Source organism: Panicum hallii, chromosome 3 (genome assembly GCF_002211085.1).
Source record: "Panicum hallii strain FIL2 chromosome 3, PHallii_v3.1, whole genome shotgun sequence".
In the NCBI taxonomy this organism is placed as follows: Eukaryota; Viridiplantae; Streptophyta; class Magnoliopsida; order Poales; family Poaceae; genus Panicum; species Panicum hallii.
In genome coordinates this window covers 4,043,132-4,061,233 of record NC_038044.1, presented here as the reverse complement: position 1 = coordinate 4,061,233, position 18,102 = coordinate 4,043,132, and the positions used below count along the sequence as shown (strand labels likewise).

The following is an 18,102-nucleotide window of genomic DNA, read 5'->3' as shown; positions in this document are numbered from 1 at the left end:
CGCAGTAGGTCGTAGGACGGCGCGAGACGGAGAAGGAAGAAGGAGATTGTACGTCCATGGGGCCGCACGAATCTCAAACATCGGAAGGTCCAAGATGTGCAGGATTGACGGGTTCAAAATGCTCTATACTACACCTGTGCTGGGGGCCTCTTGGACGAGAACTGGCATGTCAGGCCCGCATCTGTGGCCCACCGTGGTTGCGTGTGGCACAAACCAGCAGGTCAACTAGCGGCCCATAAGCTTTAAAAAAAAACTAGCGGCCCATATGTTCGGCCCAGACCACTTGGCTCAAAAGGCTGCTGCCCCCACGCGGCCGCGCCTGCCAGCGAGAGAGAGAGAGAGAGGAGATAGAAAGCGACGCGGAAACCCAAGACCCAGACCCAACGAACGCTAGCCTGCCTAGTCACCCTGCCAGCCAGCCAGCGAGCCGGGGTAGGGTCCGTAGCCGCAGGCCGAAGCACCCAGCACAGCACAGCAACTCCACACTCCGCCAGTCGCGAGCCGCAGCTACGCGTCGCGTCGCATCGCACGCATCCCCCCTGCCCTGCCCTCCCTCGTCGTCTTCCTCGCCCCGCCCCGCCCCCAACTAGACACACCGTACCGCCAGGTGATCCCGCGCGCCTCCCCTCCCCTCCCCCCAGCTTCACTCTTCCCTCCCGCGCCCAGATCCCGAGGCTCCGCCCCATCGATCGCTCGCCCCCGGCGGCGGATCCGGCGCTCGATTCGCGGGGGGCCCGCGGCAGGTACCCTACCCACCGGATCTGGCCGCGCGATTTTTTTGAATTCAGCTCCCCCCGCGCGCGGCGAACGTTGCTGCCTGTGCGCGGGTTCGGCCGTGCGCCTGGCGGAATCCCGCGGGGGATTTCAGCCGGGGCTGCGGATGCTAGGGTTTAGTTCTGATTCGTGCCGGGTTAGCTGTGGGGGTTCGTTGGGTGAACACGAGGCTGGGTTCGTTAGCTGTGCCGGCTCCCGTGAACAAGACCTGTGCGCGAGGGCGAGGCTGGGCTCGTTAGGTGAGATAAGCGTGGGCGTGCCTTCAAATTTCTCGGGTGCAGCAGTCTCCTGAAGTGAGAAGCCTGGGATTTTGAGTTTAGGTCTTGTTTTTGGATTGGAGGGACGTATAACCTTTTAGTGCTGCTTTGTTCACTGGAACTGGCATATTTAGTGCCACAGGGTTTAGTTAGGTTCATCATGGCTCGAGGGAGCGGGAGGGACCTCAAGCGGCCAGAATGACGCAACACTTAGTGCAGTTCCTATTGATGGAATTTTATGTAGTTTTGGCCAAGCCTGTTGTTCCCCCAAGGTATCTCTCATCGCTGCTTTGTGCTTGTAAAGCTTTACCTGATTAAAATCGGGAGGTTGTGGGGGGCTCGTTTGGGACAGTTCCACCTCACAGAATCTTTTGCGTTTGTAAGTTTTTGTGTATCTATCACCTTGTTTCCATATGGGGGTATATGGAATTAGTTTCAGAATATGAGCTGCCATGCCAAGACAGGGTTCTGAGTGATCTGATTATGTATTGAAGCCAAGTTGACGTAACCGAGCATAAGAGAAGCTGTTTTGCTGTTGACAGAGAAACTAATTGATGGGATTGCGAAAATCTAGTGTCCTTTAGTTTTTTTCCTTGCTATAAGTGTCAGGGACTAATGGGATCATGTGGATCAATGCCAATTTATCTAGCAGTTCTGATGAGCTACAAACATGATTGTTTGGCACCAGCCCTGCGTTTGCTCTCTTGTATCCACTGGTGAATTTATAAGGCTTTAGGATAATTTCATGGAAAAATATTATAATTTGTTTCGAGCAGTTAAGTTGAGTTCCTAGCAATGCATCTTCTCATGTAATATTTAATCTTACATTTTTTATTTGTTTTTCCATTTCAGGTTTTTGCTTTATGCTGGTTCATGTGTCGACAGGCAATGGACTAATTGCTGGCCTGTCTCTCTGATTCGCCATGGGAAGCAGTGGAGCTGATACACCGTCTAAGACAAGCAAGGCATCTGCCCCACAGGTTTTTAATGCTGGTCCTGTTGCATTATCTTTCTGATGAAAACAAGAGAGAAGCCAATGCTTATTTGCTAAAAGTTTGTCCTTTACTATGATAGGAACAACAGCCACCTGCTACCTCAGGTGCTGCAACACCGGCTGTTTACCCAGATTGGTCCAGCTTCCAGGTGAGCGAATCCCCCCTCTCCTCCCCTGACCAAATCCACCCACCCACCATCTATGATGTACTTTTATCCTCTTTGGTGGTGACATGAGAGAAGAGGGAGATGAATATGTAGGTAGCATTTGCAACCTTCGTTTCCATAATTAGTAAATGTATAGTCCCTACCATAAACGGATAAAATCAACACAATATAAGCACAGTTGAAAGCGAAGCAATGCTGATTTCAGATTGCAATATTGTGTGAGAGATAATCAGAATGCAAATATGTACCTTTTCCTTTTATTACCGGTTCAAAATGAAAAAAAGTATTTCTTGCATATCATATTTCTTTTCTTGATGCAAGTCGTTAAGTGGTTTACTTCTTTATCCATCTATATCATGAACAGAGATATTGTTCCAGCAATACCGCTTTTGTTAGTAATCATTTTCGATTGTTGTTTTTCAGGCATATCCTCCAATCCCACCACATGGGTTCTTCCCTTCACCTGTGGCATCAAGTCCACAGGGTCATCCTTACATGTGGGGAGCTCAAGTAAGCCTTTTGCCTTCTTTTTCCAATATATAATGCTGTATGACTGCCTTTTCACTTTCTTTTTTTTTTCTATCAGTTAGAATGTTGTTTGAGTGTAGGTCAAATTTGTACTTACCTGTTACGCTTTAAATGGGAGAACTTACCTGTTTAACAAATGTCGCTTGTATAATAGTTCAAAGAAAATTTTGCTATTGATAGGTCTTATACCAAATGCAGTTAAGGAGCTGTCTGCTTGGTGATTGTCTGTTATATGGCAGGCTTGTTGACACATTATTGTTACACGATATTCATTACAGTGTGGAAGTAATCCTTACTTCTTTAAAACTGACTTGTCGTTATTTAAAGAATAGATCTGAACCAAAAGTACTAGTGTACAACTGATATGTGATATTTTGGAAGGTGAATTCAGTGGTTCTAACAAATTGATTGATGTTGCTAGTGAATAGGTAATTTAATGTAATAATGAATGCATGCTTCTGGTTCATGATTTTCTCATTACTTCCTTTCAGCCTATGATCCCACCATATGGAACACCGCCGCCACCATATGTCATGTACCCTCCTGGAGTATATGCTCACCCTTCTATGCCCCCGGTATGCTCAACACATGGCTTTTAGTATATACCTGTCAAATGGCAATGCTGACCTTGATTATCATTGCACTGTTGTGCAGGGTGCACATCCATTCACTCCTTATGCCATGACTTCTCCAAATGGCAATGCTGATGCTACTGTAAGACATGATAATCTTAACTTCATCTTTCTTGTGCTTATCATCTAGGAGTCTAATGCCTCTAGGCTTTCTAGGGAACTACTGCAGCAGCTGGTGATACTGACGGGAAGCCCTCTGAAGGCAAAGATAAAAGTCCAACAAAAAGATCCAAAGGAAGTTTAGGTAGCTTGAACATGCTTACTGGGAAGAATCCCACCGAACATGGTAAGACCTCAGGAGCATCAGCTAATGGAGCCACTTCTCAAAGGTATGTTTTTTATAGTCAAAAACACCTTTTGTTCTTGTGTCTATCCTTCCATTTGCATTAGTTATTAAAAGTTTTGGTGTTTCTGTTTGCAGTGGGGAAAGTGGGAGTGAAAGTTCAAGTGAAGGGAGCGAAGGAAATTCTCAGAATGTAAGTTCTGCTCCTTCGTTATTGTTGTGTATGCATTATGTATACACAAGAATAGTTGCTAAAGAAAATTTACAATATCCTTTTGGAAATCCATCGAAGATCTGCCTCCTGATATTGTTGTCCAATTGAACATACTTTGATTGTCCAAATGTTTCACACTAGCATATTGCTTCTACTTATTGAGTTTTTGTACATGCTTGTCATAGTTGGGATTAAGATGTAAGTGTATGTGGTAATCTTTTTGACACACGTCATGATTTAGTTGCAAATGCTTGGGAGTTGTTCTAATGTCTTTGCATTATTGGGTAATCTTTATAGGATTCACATCACAAGGAAAGTGGACATGAACAGGATGGAGGTAAAATATACTAACACATCTGCTTCTGCTTCTCCTTTTGCATTTGCTGAAGTTCTTTAATTTTGGTGCCAATTTGCATTCAATTAGATGTTCGAAGTTCCCAGAATGGTGCATCACGCTCACCATCTGAGGGAAAATTAAACCAGACTATGGCAATCATGCCAATGCCATCAAGTGGCCCAGTACCTGGTCCAACTACAAACCTCAATATAGGGATGGATTATTGGGCCAACACAGCAAGCTCCACACCTGCAATTCATGGCAAAGTGACCCCGACTACAGTTACGGGTGCTGTGGTCCCAGCCGAGCAGTGGATACAGGTTTGTGTTCTATTTGCTGTGCTTCGTGTGCACTGTGTTCTCCACCTTTTCCTTCTTTCATTTTTAAACAGGACTGAACCCCATTTCCATTGCATAGATGGAAATATCCCATTGTGTTACTGAAGAACCTTTTCCTTCTATATTGTGTTATTTCTGTTATATTTTTGTATGTACCATATTATCATTTCAATTGCCTGTTCCTTTGGAATGCAGCAATTCATTAGAAAATCTATATGTTTAGAATGAATGTGTTGATGAAATGGAACTCAAACTGCTGTATAAATATATTTGCTACTAGCTCTGGTCCAATCTCATTTCAGTCCTGTATACACAGATCAAGAATGAAGCGTGTGTCATGTCTTTGACTGTGAATTGTTTTTTAGGCATTGTTTCTATAGAATCCTGCCTACATGATATGTTTTATAGAAGATATATGGCTTACGTCAGTTCTATGAGATATTCAATTGACACTTTATATATAAGCTGTGGATGTAAATTTGAACATTCAGTAATTATGGCAATAGGTAAACTAGTTATGTTGACTATCTTGTGGTTCAGGATGAACGCGAACTCAAAAGGCAAAGAAGGAAGCAGTCCAATAGGGAGTCGGCACGCAGATCTAGGTTGCGTAAACAGGTACTTTTTAGTTCAGCTTGAGCTATACTTGGATGGCATTATATTTATTGGTCACTAGTTAATGGAGTATGAATGTGAGTTTTGCAGGCTGAGTGTGAAGAGTTAGCTCAACGTGCTGATGTTTTAAAGCAGGAAAATGCTTCACTTAGAGATGAAGTTAACCGTATCAGAAAAGAGTATGAGGAACTTCTATCAAAGAATAACTCACTAAAGGTTTGCCTGCCACCTTTTCAATTTTATTCCGCTGAAGTATATTGCTAACACTTCTGTTCTGCTTTTCTGCTCCATAGGAAAAAATTGAAGGCAAACAACACAAAACTGATGAGGCAGGACTTAACAACAAGCTGCAACATTCTGGCGATGACAGCCAGAAAAAAGGAAACTAATTGAGCTATCATGCAATGCTCGCATGGCATGGCCCTAACTAGATTATTGGGAGGCGCAATTGTAGTATGCGTATTAACTCCTTACTTTATTGCAGTTAATTGTTACCAGGTTGTGATAATGTTAATGCCAACCTTGTGTGTGGGTGGTTCCTGTTCCAGATCTATCTTGGCTTATCTTTTAGAAGTCAAGATGTGACTGAAGAAGTAGGTTGTGACCCAGTTCACTGTATCTGTTAGAAATAGTGGATAAACTCAAATTTACAAATTTGTATTGCTGACTAGTACTGTTATGTATACCTGGCAAAAGACTGGTTTCTTTTAATTCAATCAGGTTGAGCATTTTGCTGGGCTTTCGTTTCTGCCTAGTTTATGTATAATGTTGCTTACATCGGTTTTTCGCAGTTATTTGATATAATAATTGACAGATGGAGGAAGTATGTTTCAACCTCTACACCAGTAAATATTGTGTGTGTTCAAGACCCTCTTTTTGCCTTATTTACTTTATAGTTCCTGGGTTTGTTTGTCATGTTTAATTGTGACCATGGTGGGATATTGTTTTTTTATTGTTTGGATAAACTGCCAGGTGTAGATGGTATATAAGACACACTGCTAGTTTTATGCTTAGTGATACTGATAACCATTATTATTTCTTATCCATTTTCCTCTAGAGTGTGCAGCAGAATGATTTATTGAACTTGTTTTTCTGGATTGCTAAAAGTTGCCCTTGATTCTGATAAATTTGTGTTGGCTACTGGTACTTGTACTTTTATGATCTTGTTTTAATTTGTTTACAGGAAAATGTTTCTTGAGTACGATACTATCAAAGTCTCTCCTACTAGATGAGGCAAGCACAGCTCATTAACATGTCTCTGCTGTACAGGTAGTAATTCATATTTTTATTATTTTTGTTATTTGTAAGTTATTGCTGGTATGATGCTTGATATGAAGTTATCAGACTTCTGGAGGATGTATAATGATTGATATAATGCTTGATCATAACAAAGACAAGCCTACTTCCGTGCACTAATTTCCCTTGAATGAAGATCTGTTCATTGAACAAGGATCTGGCTATGGATCCAGATTTAGAAAATGGAAATCATCAATGCTGTCACCAAGGTAGTACCAGCCAATCTAGTTTTTGACATAGAAGTGTCTGAACATTGGGAGCTTTCTGCTGCAGGTTCATGGGCAGGGATCGTGGCATAACCTGTGTTGGGAGATCGTAGAGAAGATGTGCTCAAGGATTGGTTTTCGGCCAAAGGTATCTCTGGTGCTGCAGAAGTTGGAGCAGCATAGCGAGTGCAAGTCGCTCCTTTTACTCTCCGTGCTGCTGTTGGCCTTATGACTCTGTTTATTCCATGGCACCTGAATGACTTCCCGAGTGGCAGAGATCAGGACTAGTGAGCTCGATGCCGTTGAAGTAGAGCTTCTGATGCCTGCTATTAGTCACCGTGATCATGTCGCCCTAGTGGCGGGTGGGAACTACCGTTCCGTTGGGAAGCCTTATGAGATCGTTGAACTTTAGAGGCGCTGTGATGGAATGCCTGGACAAGAACTCCAGCACCTGGCTTTGGGAGATTGATGCCGTGGACATCAGCCTGCCGCTGGGCATCAGGAAGGTGGTGTTGTGCGGTATCTTCTTCTGCACCATCCTGACGAGCATGACAAAGGTGAAGTAGCGTGCCTGCTGCATCTCCTGCACCCTGTTGGCGATGTCGCTGCTGACTGTCTGCGGGGAAGGTACGGCGGCAGTGGTGGTGCTGGAAGCGGACACCATGTGAGTGATGAGCAGGCTCATTGTTGCAAGGAAGGTGGATGCCATGGTGTAAATGGGTAAGCAAGGTATGGCTCTGTTGTGCTATTTGCTCCCTGATTCTCTAGCGGGTTGCTTTATTACCAGATTGTGGTATCGCTGGGTTGGGGTGTGGCTGAACTACTCTTGCACTCTTATTTCCTGTGTGAACTACTGCTTTTCAGGCGTTGAGCATGTTTAAACTACTTGGCTTCTACTTACAGCGTGAGCAGTGGCACGCTTTTTCAATACTCCTCTACCAGTACCTCTTCTATCAGAAGGTGCTAACTGGTAATTGCTCAGTTTACAATAGCAGGTGTCTGTAAAGATATAAGATTCGTTGTTTTCCGCAGCCTCATATCGCTTATATTGCAGCATTGCTACTTGGGTTAATGTTTACACTGTTCGGTGAAATCTCCGTTCACAATCCGTGCGTCCGTTTTAAAAAATCGAAAAGGATAAACTTGGTGGTGAATTTTAAAAACTTGGTATGGTTGGAAGATCAATTTTTTTCGCCGTTGCTTGGCTTGAACATAAGGCGGAGTGGACACATCGTGGGCGATTTTTTTTTTCTGGCCGCCGAGTCTAACGACTCCTGCCGGGTGCTGCAGCGCAGATGCTGGAACTACCCACGGCTATGGCTGCCCACCGCTCTTAGCGCCGCGGTGGGGCTGAGCTGACTCCCGTGGCCTACGCATGATCGAGCGCCTTGTTTCTGTTCGAGAGGAACCACTCTTTCAACAGCTTTACCTAACACCTGCAGTGTGCGATTCCAACAAACTAAAAAGCCAAAAAGTAATACATAAATCAATTCAAATTATCAATGTCGACACCCAACATGATATGCATCGACAAGATGACCGAGAAGATACACGAGGATTAAGTTCTGCAGCTTCCCAAGCATCATCCACCAGAGCTACTCTAGTCGAGCACTGTCAGCCTGGCACCTTCTCACCTTCACCTGCTATTCTGAGTTAAGGGTAATTGTATCCCAATATTCATGACAATTGTGGTTAGTGATAAAGTTAAAAATGTGTATACAAACACGTTTGCAATGTACCTCTGTAACAGAAAAAAGAACTGTCTTCCCCCAAAAACATTCCAAAATTTTGTGCCATTCACCTTTACCATTATCTCAGACAAATATCTCATGTTACAACGTTACAGGCTTACAGCTACACTGGTAGTACAGCCACGGTGTAAAGTTAAAAAAAATGTACACAAAACTTTTTTTTTGATAATATGTACACAAAACTTCTTGCTGCCTACACCTCTTGGTTTGGAAGAGCCGACAATGCAGCTCGCAGAAGAGAAACAAGTTTCAACTGTAGAGTGGAGATTGTGTGTTTCATAGACACTTCATCGTCAGTGAAAGAAGCATCAACCCCTTCTGGTTGCTCAGCTTGGGTAACCTGACCTTGAAGGAATCGCCGTATGCTAGTCTCGGCGATATCCATCAGACCCAGGGACGGATGAGTGTGCATCCATCTGGAGATGACGAACCCAGCCAACAGGTACTGACATCTGAGGACCAGTTCAGATATGAAACACGGAAACAAAACCCTACCAAAGAGTAAAGATCCATCGCTCTTTGACGTGGCTTGATCGTTCCATTGCATAAGGAGATCAGTCTGAAATGACCTTGCAAGATTCCCAACAAGATGGTATAAATAAGAGAACAATTTGGAGTATGCCTCTTCCGTTGTGCTCTTCTGGATAGTTCCAGATGACAGAACCAAGGCAAGGAGCTCAGGATCATCAGCGTTTGATGAGGTGGACACGGTTCCTTCCCTCATTGTCACCACCACCATCTGCAGGCACTGCAGTCTTGGAGCTTCGTATGGATTTAAAAGGACAACTTTGAGAGCCATGCAGCAGTCCAGAACAGATACAAGTTCAACCAAGCTATGAGCTTCTTAGATACAAGTTCAACCAAGCTATGAGCTTCTTCTTCCTCTAGGAACACGCTATGTTTCGAAGATGCTCGGTCCAGAAGTTCAATGACCTTGTGCAGCTCACCAAGCTCTACACGTTTTCTGATAATCTCCATCCAACAACTGTGGAGAGGATGGATAGATAACGGTGCACTCTCTTGTTTGTTCTTTGGACTCTCCAACTCTTCTGGTAGGGCCTCCCATCCATCATCCCACCCATAACTCCAGTCACTTGTTTCTTTTGGTGATTCATGAGGCGGAACATGCTCTTCTTTGGGGGAGAATAGTTGCTCCCACTCTTCTAACACTGCTTCCAAAACTGCAACGTTCACAGCAGAAGCATGTTCTGACAAATGTAAGAAACAAGATACTGCAGAGTCAAGAGTTGCTAGGTTTTCTGGAGTGATATTAGCATTAGGAAGAAAAGCAGCGACCATCTGAGTAGATCTAAGTGCCAAAAGAGTCCCAGTGATGCTGCTAGAGGAGTTGATACTGTCATCAGCTATGGCAGCACCTGTTCCATGCTCATACCATGATTCCCACGGCTCAACCTGGGACACTATCTCATTTGGAAGAGTTTTAAGGTTTCTTCCTGTGATACATTGCATCAGCTGCAGAGCATAGACTCGCAATTGGCTCTCTAGCTGCATGTCTTCAGAAAAACGGATTAACTTCCCCCAAATACCAGATCTGAACATTTCTTGGATGCCAGCGTATTTCCCCGTTGACTGGCTCAAAGATGACAGCAACTGATGAAACAATATTCGATATTCACAAGAGCCCTCAATCAAATCTGACAAACGCTCTTCTGTAGCAGTATTATAAAGTTCTAAGAGATCCAAAGAATTAATTGGATCTGCACTCTCACTCTCCAATTGTCCCTGTCCTCCGTAGTATACTTCAACTACAGCTTCAAAGTTACAGCCTGATAGAATCATAGCTCGACAAAAGCATGATGTTTCCATCATCAGTCCACTTTTAAGGCAATCTTTTACACACATGGAGATGGCATCCCAACCTTGGTGCACTGTTATCTCATCATTTATCAAGAGCTGCCTGAAAGCCCCCATGCACAGAGATAACCTATTCAAATTTAAGTAGTCTGTCATTTCATATGAGGAAGCATCAATTGACTCCCCTGGTATGTCATCAACAAGTTTTGTCCAAAATGTTAGCAGCGTAGCAAGAGGTTTCTTCCATGAAGGTTCCTGTGGATGGCTTCATGCTAAGTTGGATGGAAAACAGAGGGTGCAATACCTTCCAACAATATATGAAATGTCTATTGCAGGAAGAGCTTGGATGTACTCCCTGCAACTATCATAGTTCAACTCAATTTCACATATGACAGCTTGCAAATTTTCATAATCTGTGCAGTTCGATCGTGTTTCACTGCGGCCTTCTAATGATGCCAGCAAGCCGAGAACATAGTGCTTGTAAACACCTTGTCGTGATATGAGTCCCTTGGCTAGTACATCGACATACATACTCACAAGAGTTTGTACCATATCAGCTAGAGCAGTGATGGTAGAGGCACGGATATTCTTGCATACTTATTCATTGAAATGCTCAAAGTTCAGATTATCCAATCCAGCAATGTTTTTATAGTTCAAGCCATCAATGAAAGAGACTTTCTTGTACTCTTCCTCAAGGACCTTATAATACTGAAATGGTTCAAGCTTATGTGTATGCACATGCTCTGGGTATCTCAGTTCTATCTCACCGGTCCTCTTCAGATATGAGTGGCATGCTGAAAGAATGCCATAAATGTAAGAGAGGCGTTGCTTATTATACCCATCGATCTCCGGATAGACATCTGAATATATCATATCAATCACACCCTTAGCTGATCTAACAATGTCCTCCCGGAATTCAGAAATTTCGTTCAGAATATCATTTTTATCCCAGTATTCGGAGACAAGACTGCAGGCGAGAAACCGTAAAAGCACCTAAATCCAAGCAACAATATGAGATTGTTAAATGTTAGAGACAAAACTGTAGATGAGAAGTTTACATATAAAGAAAACTAAAATATAAGCTCGGATGTGTGAGAGAGATACCTCAGTTCGTTGCAGGCCATATGTCTCAGCTATCTTTACTGCTTCCTTGAGTATGTGTTTTTTCTCCAGCTTTACAGAGTCAACAAAGGAGAAAACTACTCTTTTGATATAATCAGCATCGCCGGACAAGAATCGGGATGTGTCTATATCAGGTAATATTTGTTTGAGCATTCGCGCTTGATCAGCCAGTTATTTCTCTTCTTCTAAATTTGATTTCCATTCTCTCCAGAAGGTTGTATTTGCTATATCAATCTGGTCTAAATCATCTGTCAAAGAAAAGGTAAAACAAAATGAAAATACATATTAGCATAAAATAATTAATATAAGGTAAGATCGAGCCTGACTGAATATTTCAACAGTAAAATGGTGACCATATGATGCACTGTTATTTTTAATACACCTACCTGTATTGTCTGAGGTGAACTTCTCATGAAATTTGTGAAGCAATAAATTTCTCCTCTGCTCAGGAGTGGAACACTCTTTCTTAGAATTGTTGAGGGAACTGTATAACATCCCTATACTCATTATGCTGCTGATTTCTTGATAACATTCTCGTCTTTTAAGCTCTTCCTCTGTTATTTTCACTCCATTGAAAGGGTCCATGAGATTCAGTAGAACAGAGCAAGTCCATGAGATTCAAACTCTTCATCAGCAGGGGGTTCCATTATAGACTTTGCAAGGATCATGATTAGATTGTCGTTGGGAGCCAAACCATTTACAGCTAACCAAAATATGATGCTAATTGCTGCTTCTACTTTTGTTGAGAATTGATATCTCCTAGAGGTATGATCTGTTCTTGAAGTCTGATTTTCACCATCCTGCAGTTCATTATTGGACAATTTCAAAAGCCATGGTAATTCCAGCACTGCAAAGGACAAGAACTTCCGATTGTCTACCAGTATAGACTCCCAAGTATATGCATCTCCATTTGACAAGTCCAAGCAAACTTTTGACAACATTTCTTTAACAATTTCCACATGATCTTTGTGTTTATCATGGCCGCTGTCATCTCTGAGGTCAAGTATGCCTTGCACACTTTGTACAGGAAGTGGTGTGATTGAACATCCATCAATCAAGACATTGGGAGGATTTGTTCCCGTTGTAATCATTAATTTCTCAAATTTACCATGAACATCAAGCTCCTTCCATGCATTCAATAATTCCCCAACAGATTCTTCATCACAATGGCTGAGAGAGAAGCCCAATAGCTTTTCACGGGTAGCATTATCCAAATTGTCAAGTGGAGGACCTCTAGCAATTGCAGCACATAAATCCCATACAGCACCATGACTCTTTTTTGTTAAATTTAGACAGATATCAAAGGCAAGTTGAAGATTACCATTAACCACAGCTTCTTTGGCAATAGCCTCCTCCACAGCAGCTACTTCCTCTTCACTTCTTAATCCCAGAAGTTTAGCAACATCAATAATCTCTTCAAAATGAAGATATGCCCCTGTTTGACTTGTAATCACCATGCGAATGATCTCCATAGGGTCCTTTACCTGTCTGAACTGAACAGGAAGGATAGTCAACCCTAGATAAGGAAGTCTAACAGTAAGAGCATCAATTATATCAGTTTCTGCTTGAACATTTTTGCTATTAGGTAACAGATTGAGGCATTCCCTGGCCTTTCAAATCTGCAAAGGATTGTATAATCCAAGTGAGCATTAATCAGAAATGAAATAGCAGAACAGTATTTAGATGACAAATAATTTGGTATAATTAACTCCATTCCCAGACAGAGTTGAAGCCAAGAAGAAATACTCCCTTGCAGCTTGTATCACAAGATTTTCAGCCTTCTCTGTGGACAAAGAAACTACACTTGTTCCTCCAAGATAATTCCTGGGTAGTGAAAATTTACCAGCTTTCGAAAGCCCTCTGATAAATTCTGCCAGCATATATTCTGAATCAAGAAAAGGAAATGCTTTTTCTTGGAAGAGTTTCAAATCACGCCACATGTTAGCCCACTCATTGTCTGATCGAACAGGTTGACGTCTGCCAAATTTGGATAGAAGCAACCGTATAAGTTGCTTTACATTCTTCTCATCTAAGTGAGCACTAAGGAAGAATGTGTTGGTCTTGGGACCTGTAATCACATTCAGCAATGAATTGCACTGCCAGTGGAAAACAATGGAAAACAAGTAAACACTCCACAGAAATGGAAGGCATAACTGCTAGCAAGCTTTGTAGCTTATTCACATTATTAACTTAAATTTCATGCACTTCTGTGAACATAAGTATCCAAAGAAAATGAAAATACACGAGAACAATTGTACAACTTATTTACAAACAGCATCTGTCTCACATGTTCTTGCATGCCAATCGATCCACTCACATCTTCCCCGAGAAAATTGCATATTTGGGACTCCAAACATCGCGCTTCGCAGTTTTGCCATTACTAACATTGGCTTCGCAAAAATGGGACTCCAAACATGTGACACTTGATTTTCATGCCATTGGATGTATTTCCTCTCTTTTATAGTATTTCTCCTTGTATTTGGCAGGTGAATTGACCATTTTACCCCTCTGTATTTTTTTTGCACCTCGCGTGAGTTTCTGACTGAGGGAGGCAGGCTCGCTGGGGGCTCCTGGTGCTGGGCAGGCAGGCGCCCTGGCCGCCGCCGCCCTAGGCAGTGTTGGCAGGCGCCGTGGACACGCCGCCTGGGCAGAGGCTGGCTGGCTGGCTGCCGCCGGCCTGGGCAGGCTGGCTGGCCGCCGCCGCATGAGGCCACCACGGCGCGGATCTCGCCGAAGCTGAGCGACATGAGCGGGCCGTGGCGCCGCGCGAGGTCGCGCAGCGCGCAGTGCGGGAGCGCGCCGACAAGGTGGTGCCGTGGTGCAGGTGGCCGATGACCGGCAGCACCCACAGCACACCCACGGCCCCGATGGGGGCCACCTGGCGGCAGCATGGCCACGAGACACGGGGCGTTTGGCGGTGAAGATGAAGAGTGGGATGGCAAGGACAAGAGCGAGCAGCAAGTGGAGCAGCAGGTCGGCAGCCATGGCTGGATGGCTGGATTTGTGAGATTTTGGGCCTCTCGCTTGCAAGATTCCAATCCAATCTCCATGTGAGGTAACTCAGCAGCACGGCAGGAGTGGCAGATGTGCACGGCAGGCCTCACATGGCCGGATCATCTCTAACCAATAAGGTAGACGACGGAATGCAATTTGCAAAGCATTTCGCTCTAAAGAATGCAAGGAATCTTTCACGAGCACTGTCATCTGCAACGGCGGCCGGCATGGTGTCGAATGTGAATGCCTTCTATAGAAAAAAAACAGAAGGGCAATAGGATCAATTCATACTGCCAAATATATGAAAAAAATAGAAAAGAGAGGAAATACACGCAATGGTATGAAAATCAAGTGTCACATGTTTGGAGTCCTATTTTTGCGAAGTCAATATTAGTAATGGCAAAACTGTGAAGCGCGATGTTTGGAGTCCTAAATATACAATTTTCTCCATCTTCCCCAGTGCATTCATATCCCCACTTACCAGTGCTGCCAAGCCCACCAAAGGAAAGAAAAGAAAGAACAATGGCTAAAGAGCACTGTCCTTCAATCTTGGCAACAACTTGAAATCATTCCTGATGGTCATGTTCCTTTCCCATTAAATATCCGAAGGTTGCCAATACTTCAAATATTCTTATAAGCGAACTGAATAAATTTAACTATTCCCTGCTAAATGAAAGATCCTTAAAGTCCATTTGGCAGTTCAAACATGAGAGTGGTTCTGTGAGGTAAGTGGTGGAAGCAATTATGGCAGCAGATTTCGGATGGGTCTGGGCTTATGGACAGTTTTTCCCAGCAGCAAGGCATGTGATAAATTTTTCTTCTCTCCCCTCACATATGCTCACAGGTACCCTAAGTAATACTGCTGAAAAAAGTCCAGGTAGATTTACTTCAATTTAACAATTCAAACACTGAATAAGCCAAAACAAAAAACACAAAAGAGTAGGTTTATGGAAGAGGCGTCAATACCTGATAATAAGCAAAGAGCCGCCCTACTTCCACATGGCCTTCAGCAACTTTTAGCCTCTTCTCCAACATATCAAGATATTTGACATTATTAAGTTCATAAGGTACTGAATCATAGTGATAAACATCGTCTGGGCCATTTCCTATAGCAGATAAGATATCAGCACACACATGTTGCATCTCATCATAAGAAACCACAGAAGAACCAAGAGCTTGCTTAGCATCTTTCAGATTGCATTCTTCTTCACTAGCCAATAAAGATTTCTCTCCTTTTGTTTTATGGAGTAACTTTGATAATATTGATGACATGTTATTCCATTGGTTAGTTGCACTGCACATATAAATGCAGTGAACAGCTGTTTCTATCATCTCAGCAAGATCCTTGAAGAGCCCATATATTGGTGACTTGCCACAACCATTTTCAACAACAGCTAAGCAAATGGAAAGCTCATTTTCAGCAGCTACCTCTTTCAGCCATCTCACCAGGTAGGATTCTTCTTGTTTGTGTTCATGACTTGAGGAGATCAGGTGAAATCTCTTCTTCATAAAAGGGATAGCATTTTCTTCTAGCCGTTGAACAACTGTATCTTGTTTGACTCCTTTGAGGATGATTTTGAACTTCTCATAACCAGGAAGATCTTCCCATGTCACAAGATTCATTATAAACTCATTCAACTCATTAGAATATACAACTTGGTAGAGGCATTTAATGTCATCAAAGAATGGCTGCAACTCTACAATGCCCTTTTGACATGCAAGCTCTATCGTGGCAAGACAGTTTTCCAGCTGTCCACTCAAGCAGTCAATGTCCCTTGCTCTGTTCTTGTACCAGTCACAAAGTTCAGCAACAGAAGGCCATGAAAAGACTGCTGAGAGCTTTACAAGTATTTCAGTTTTGATCTCTCCAATCTTGTCCAACTGGGTAGGACAATTTCTTATATATGAAACCATCTGTTCACATTCAACCCAATCACCATCTCTTAATATGACAACACTAGGAGGGGATTTCCCTGGTAGCAACTGACTATAGGTCTGAACAGCAACAGTTTCTGGGATAGCAGACAAAACTCGTAAAATGTCTGAAGAGATAGTATATGGATGGCGCTTGAAGATAAGATTTAAAGCCCCAATTTTTCTACTTTCAGCTAAAGCTATGGCAGTTTCAACCAGGGACATCGAACGGAATTTGTTATATTCTTCTGCTGCGTACCTGCATAGCAAGAACATTGCATTTAGCTAGAAGAAACTAGTAAGCAGCAAGCAAGCAAAGTCTAATATAAAGTGGCAAGTTGTGCATCCACTGTATTTGCAATCAACCTTGCAAAGTACTATGTTAAGAAAGCTAACATCATCGAACAGTGTAGAAAAAAAAGAGGAAACTGGTTTGAAGAACAGGAATGAGCCATCATGTAACCTTAGAAATGTCTAAGTTATTGATAAAGTGGGGGAAAAGGTCACAAAGCGTGATTGCATTCATTTCCCTTTTCCCTTCATGTAAAGAACTAAGAGCCAAGTTGCCATTGGGTTGAGCTCATTTGGGAAGTTGAAAGCTACGCCAAATTAACAAGGTAAATGTAAGTGCAGAAATCTCAATAGTGAATTTTGAATATTAGACTGTGACTCAGATATGCTTTATGTGTGCAATGAATAATGTTAAATTTATTAGATGTGTGAGCATTGATGTGAGTTAACAACTGTAAATACTTCCGATATATTAGCTGCTTGCTGGTTGTGCATCCTTATCCAAAGAAGGAATGGCAAGAACATACCTTCCCATATTAATTCCCAAGAATGTCTCTAACATGTCTCTGTGCCGCAATATACGAAGCCTAATGATTCGACTGTCCCATGTTGAGCACTCGCTGCTGTTATCCTCCGGCGTCTGAACCACCACCACTTGTCGCAGCGCCTTGGTATCCTTCCTGCTGCGTTTGCAAGAACTACATTAAACAGTGAGCATAGCCACCAAGGTTTCACAGAAATCCTTTTAGCTTCGAAGCACTACTAAAATCTGGTAAATTGAACATCCTTTCAGAAAGGTTGCACGAATTAAAAACCGCATATAAATGCAGGCTACAAGGAAAAGCAACTTGTGAGCCAATGCGATGAACTCCGGCGACACCCTCATCCGAAGATTTTTCTTAAAAAAAGGAACCTCAGCAAAATTAGTGCTGTACAGAGCGATTTCTACGCCGGACCCGCCGCGCAATCTCCTCCGAGCACAACGCGCCCGCGATGGGGTTCCGGGGCGGGAGGAAGAGAGGAGGGGGAGGACGGGAGGAACTCACATGAAGGATCGCGTGGGATCCCGATGCGTGCCGGAGGATCTCGTACAGCGCGTCTTCCGCCCCCGCCGCCCCCGCCGCCATCGCCGGCGTCCCGCGCCTCGCCGGAGATCTCCTCCGAGTTGGAGCTCGAGCTCGAGTCGAGGGGTTCGTTTAATTTCTCTTTCTCTCCTTTTTTCCCCCCCTCTTCCGGTGAGGTCGCGTCGGCTCTGAGTCTTCGTGCTCGCGCTATGTGTGGGCCATGGGATTGCACTTCACGTGCTGGGCCTCCATTCCTGATTTCCTATGGGCTGGGCCTTACTGTTCCACATGCTGCTTTCGGCCTTTCTGTGATCGCAGGCTTAGGTCTCGGCCTCATACGTAACAGGGCCGGCCCTTAAGGCCGGTTTGGTCTCACATCAAACACAGGCACCATAATCATCACATACAACGAGTAAAGAGTGACAAAATACGATTTGGAGCAGGGAAGGATTGTGGAGTGCCAAGTTCCAACTTGCATGGCAGATCTACAGGGTTCATAGAGATGGTTGA

At 43.4% G+C, this 18,102-nt stretch overlaps 1 protein-coding gene and 1 pseudogene across 3 annotated transcripts; one reads left to right on the top strand and one right to left on the bottom strand.

The window, feature by feature from the left end:
* The first annotated feature begins 458 nt into the window (after positions 1 to 458).
* LOC112888052 (bZIP transcription factor 68-like) lies at positions 459 to 5,887 on the top strand. 3 transcript variants are annotated; one of them, XM_025954389.1, is made up of 13 exons: positions 459 to 607; positions 1,884 to 2,011; positions 2,106 to 2,174; positions 2,616 to 2,702; positions 3,212 to 3,295; positions 3,375 to 3,434; positions 3,509 to 3,681; positions 3,774 to 3,828; positions 4,147 to 4,186; positions 4,274 to 4,506; positions 5,065 to 5,142; positions 5,230 to 5,355; positions 5,433 to 5,887. In XM_025954389.1, exons 2-13 carry the CDS (start codon positions 1,955 to 1,957, stop codon positions 5,526 to 5,528), a joined length of 1,158 nt encoding a protein of 385 aa, XP_025810174.1. In that variant the 5' UTR covers positions 459 to 607; positions 1,884 to 1,954; the 3' UTR covers positions 5,529 to 5,887. The 3 variants fall into 3 exon arrangements, with proteins under 3 accessions (XP_025810174.1, XP_025810175.1, XP_025810173.1); XM_025954390.1 differs by having other exon boundaries at positions 606 to 743; positions 2,115 to 2,174; XM_025954388.1 differs by having other exon boundaries at positions 606 to 743.
* Positions 5,888 to 8,396: 2,509 nt separating this feature from the next.
* On the bottom strand, positions 8,397 to 17,710 carry LOC112888053 (annotated as a pseudogene).
* Between the last annotated feature and the right edge of the window lie 392 nt (positions 17,711 to 18,102).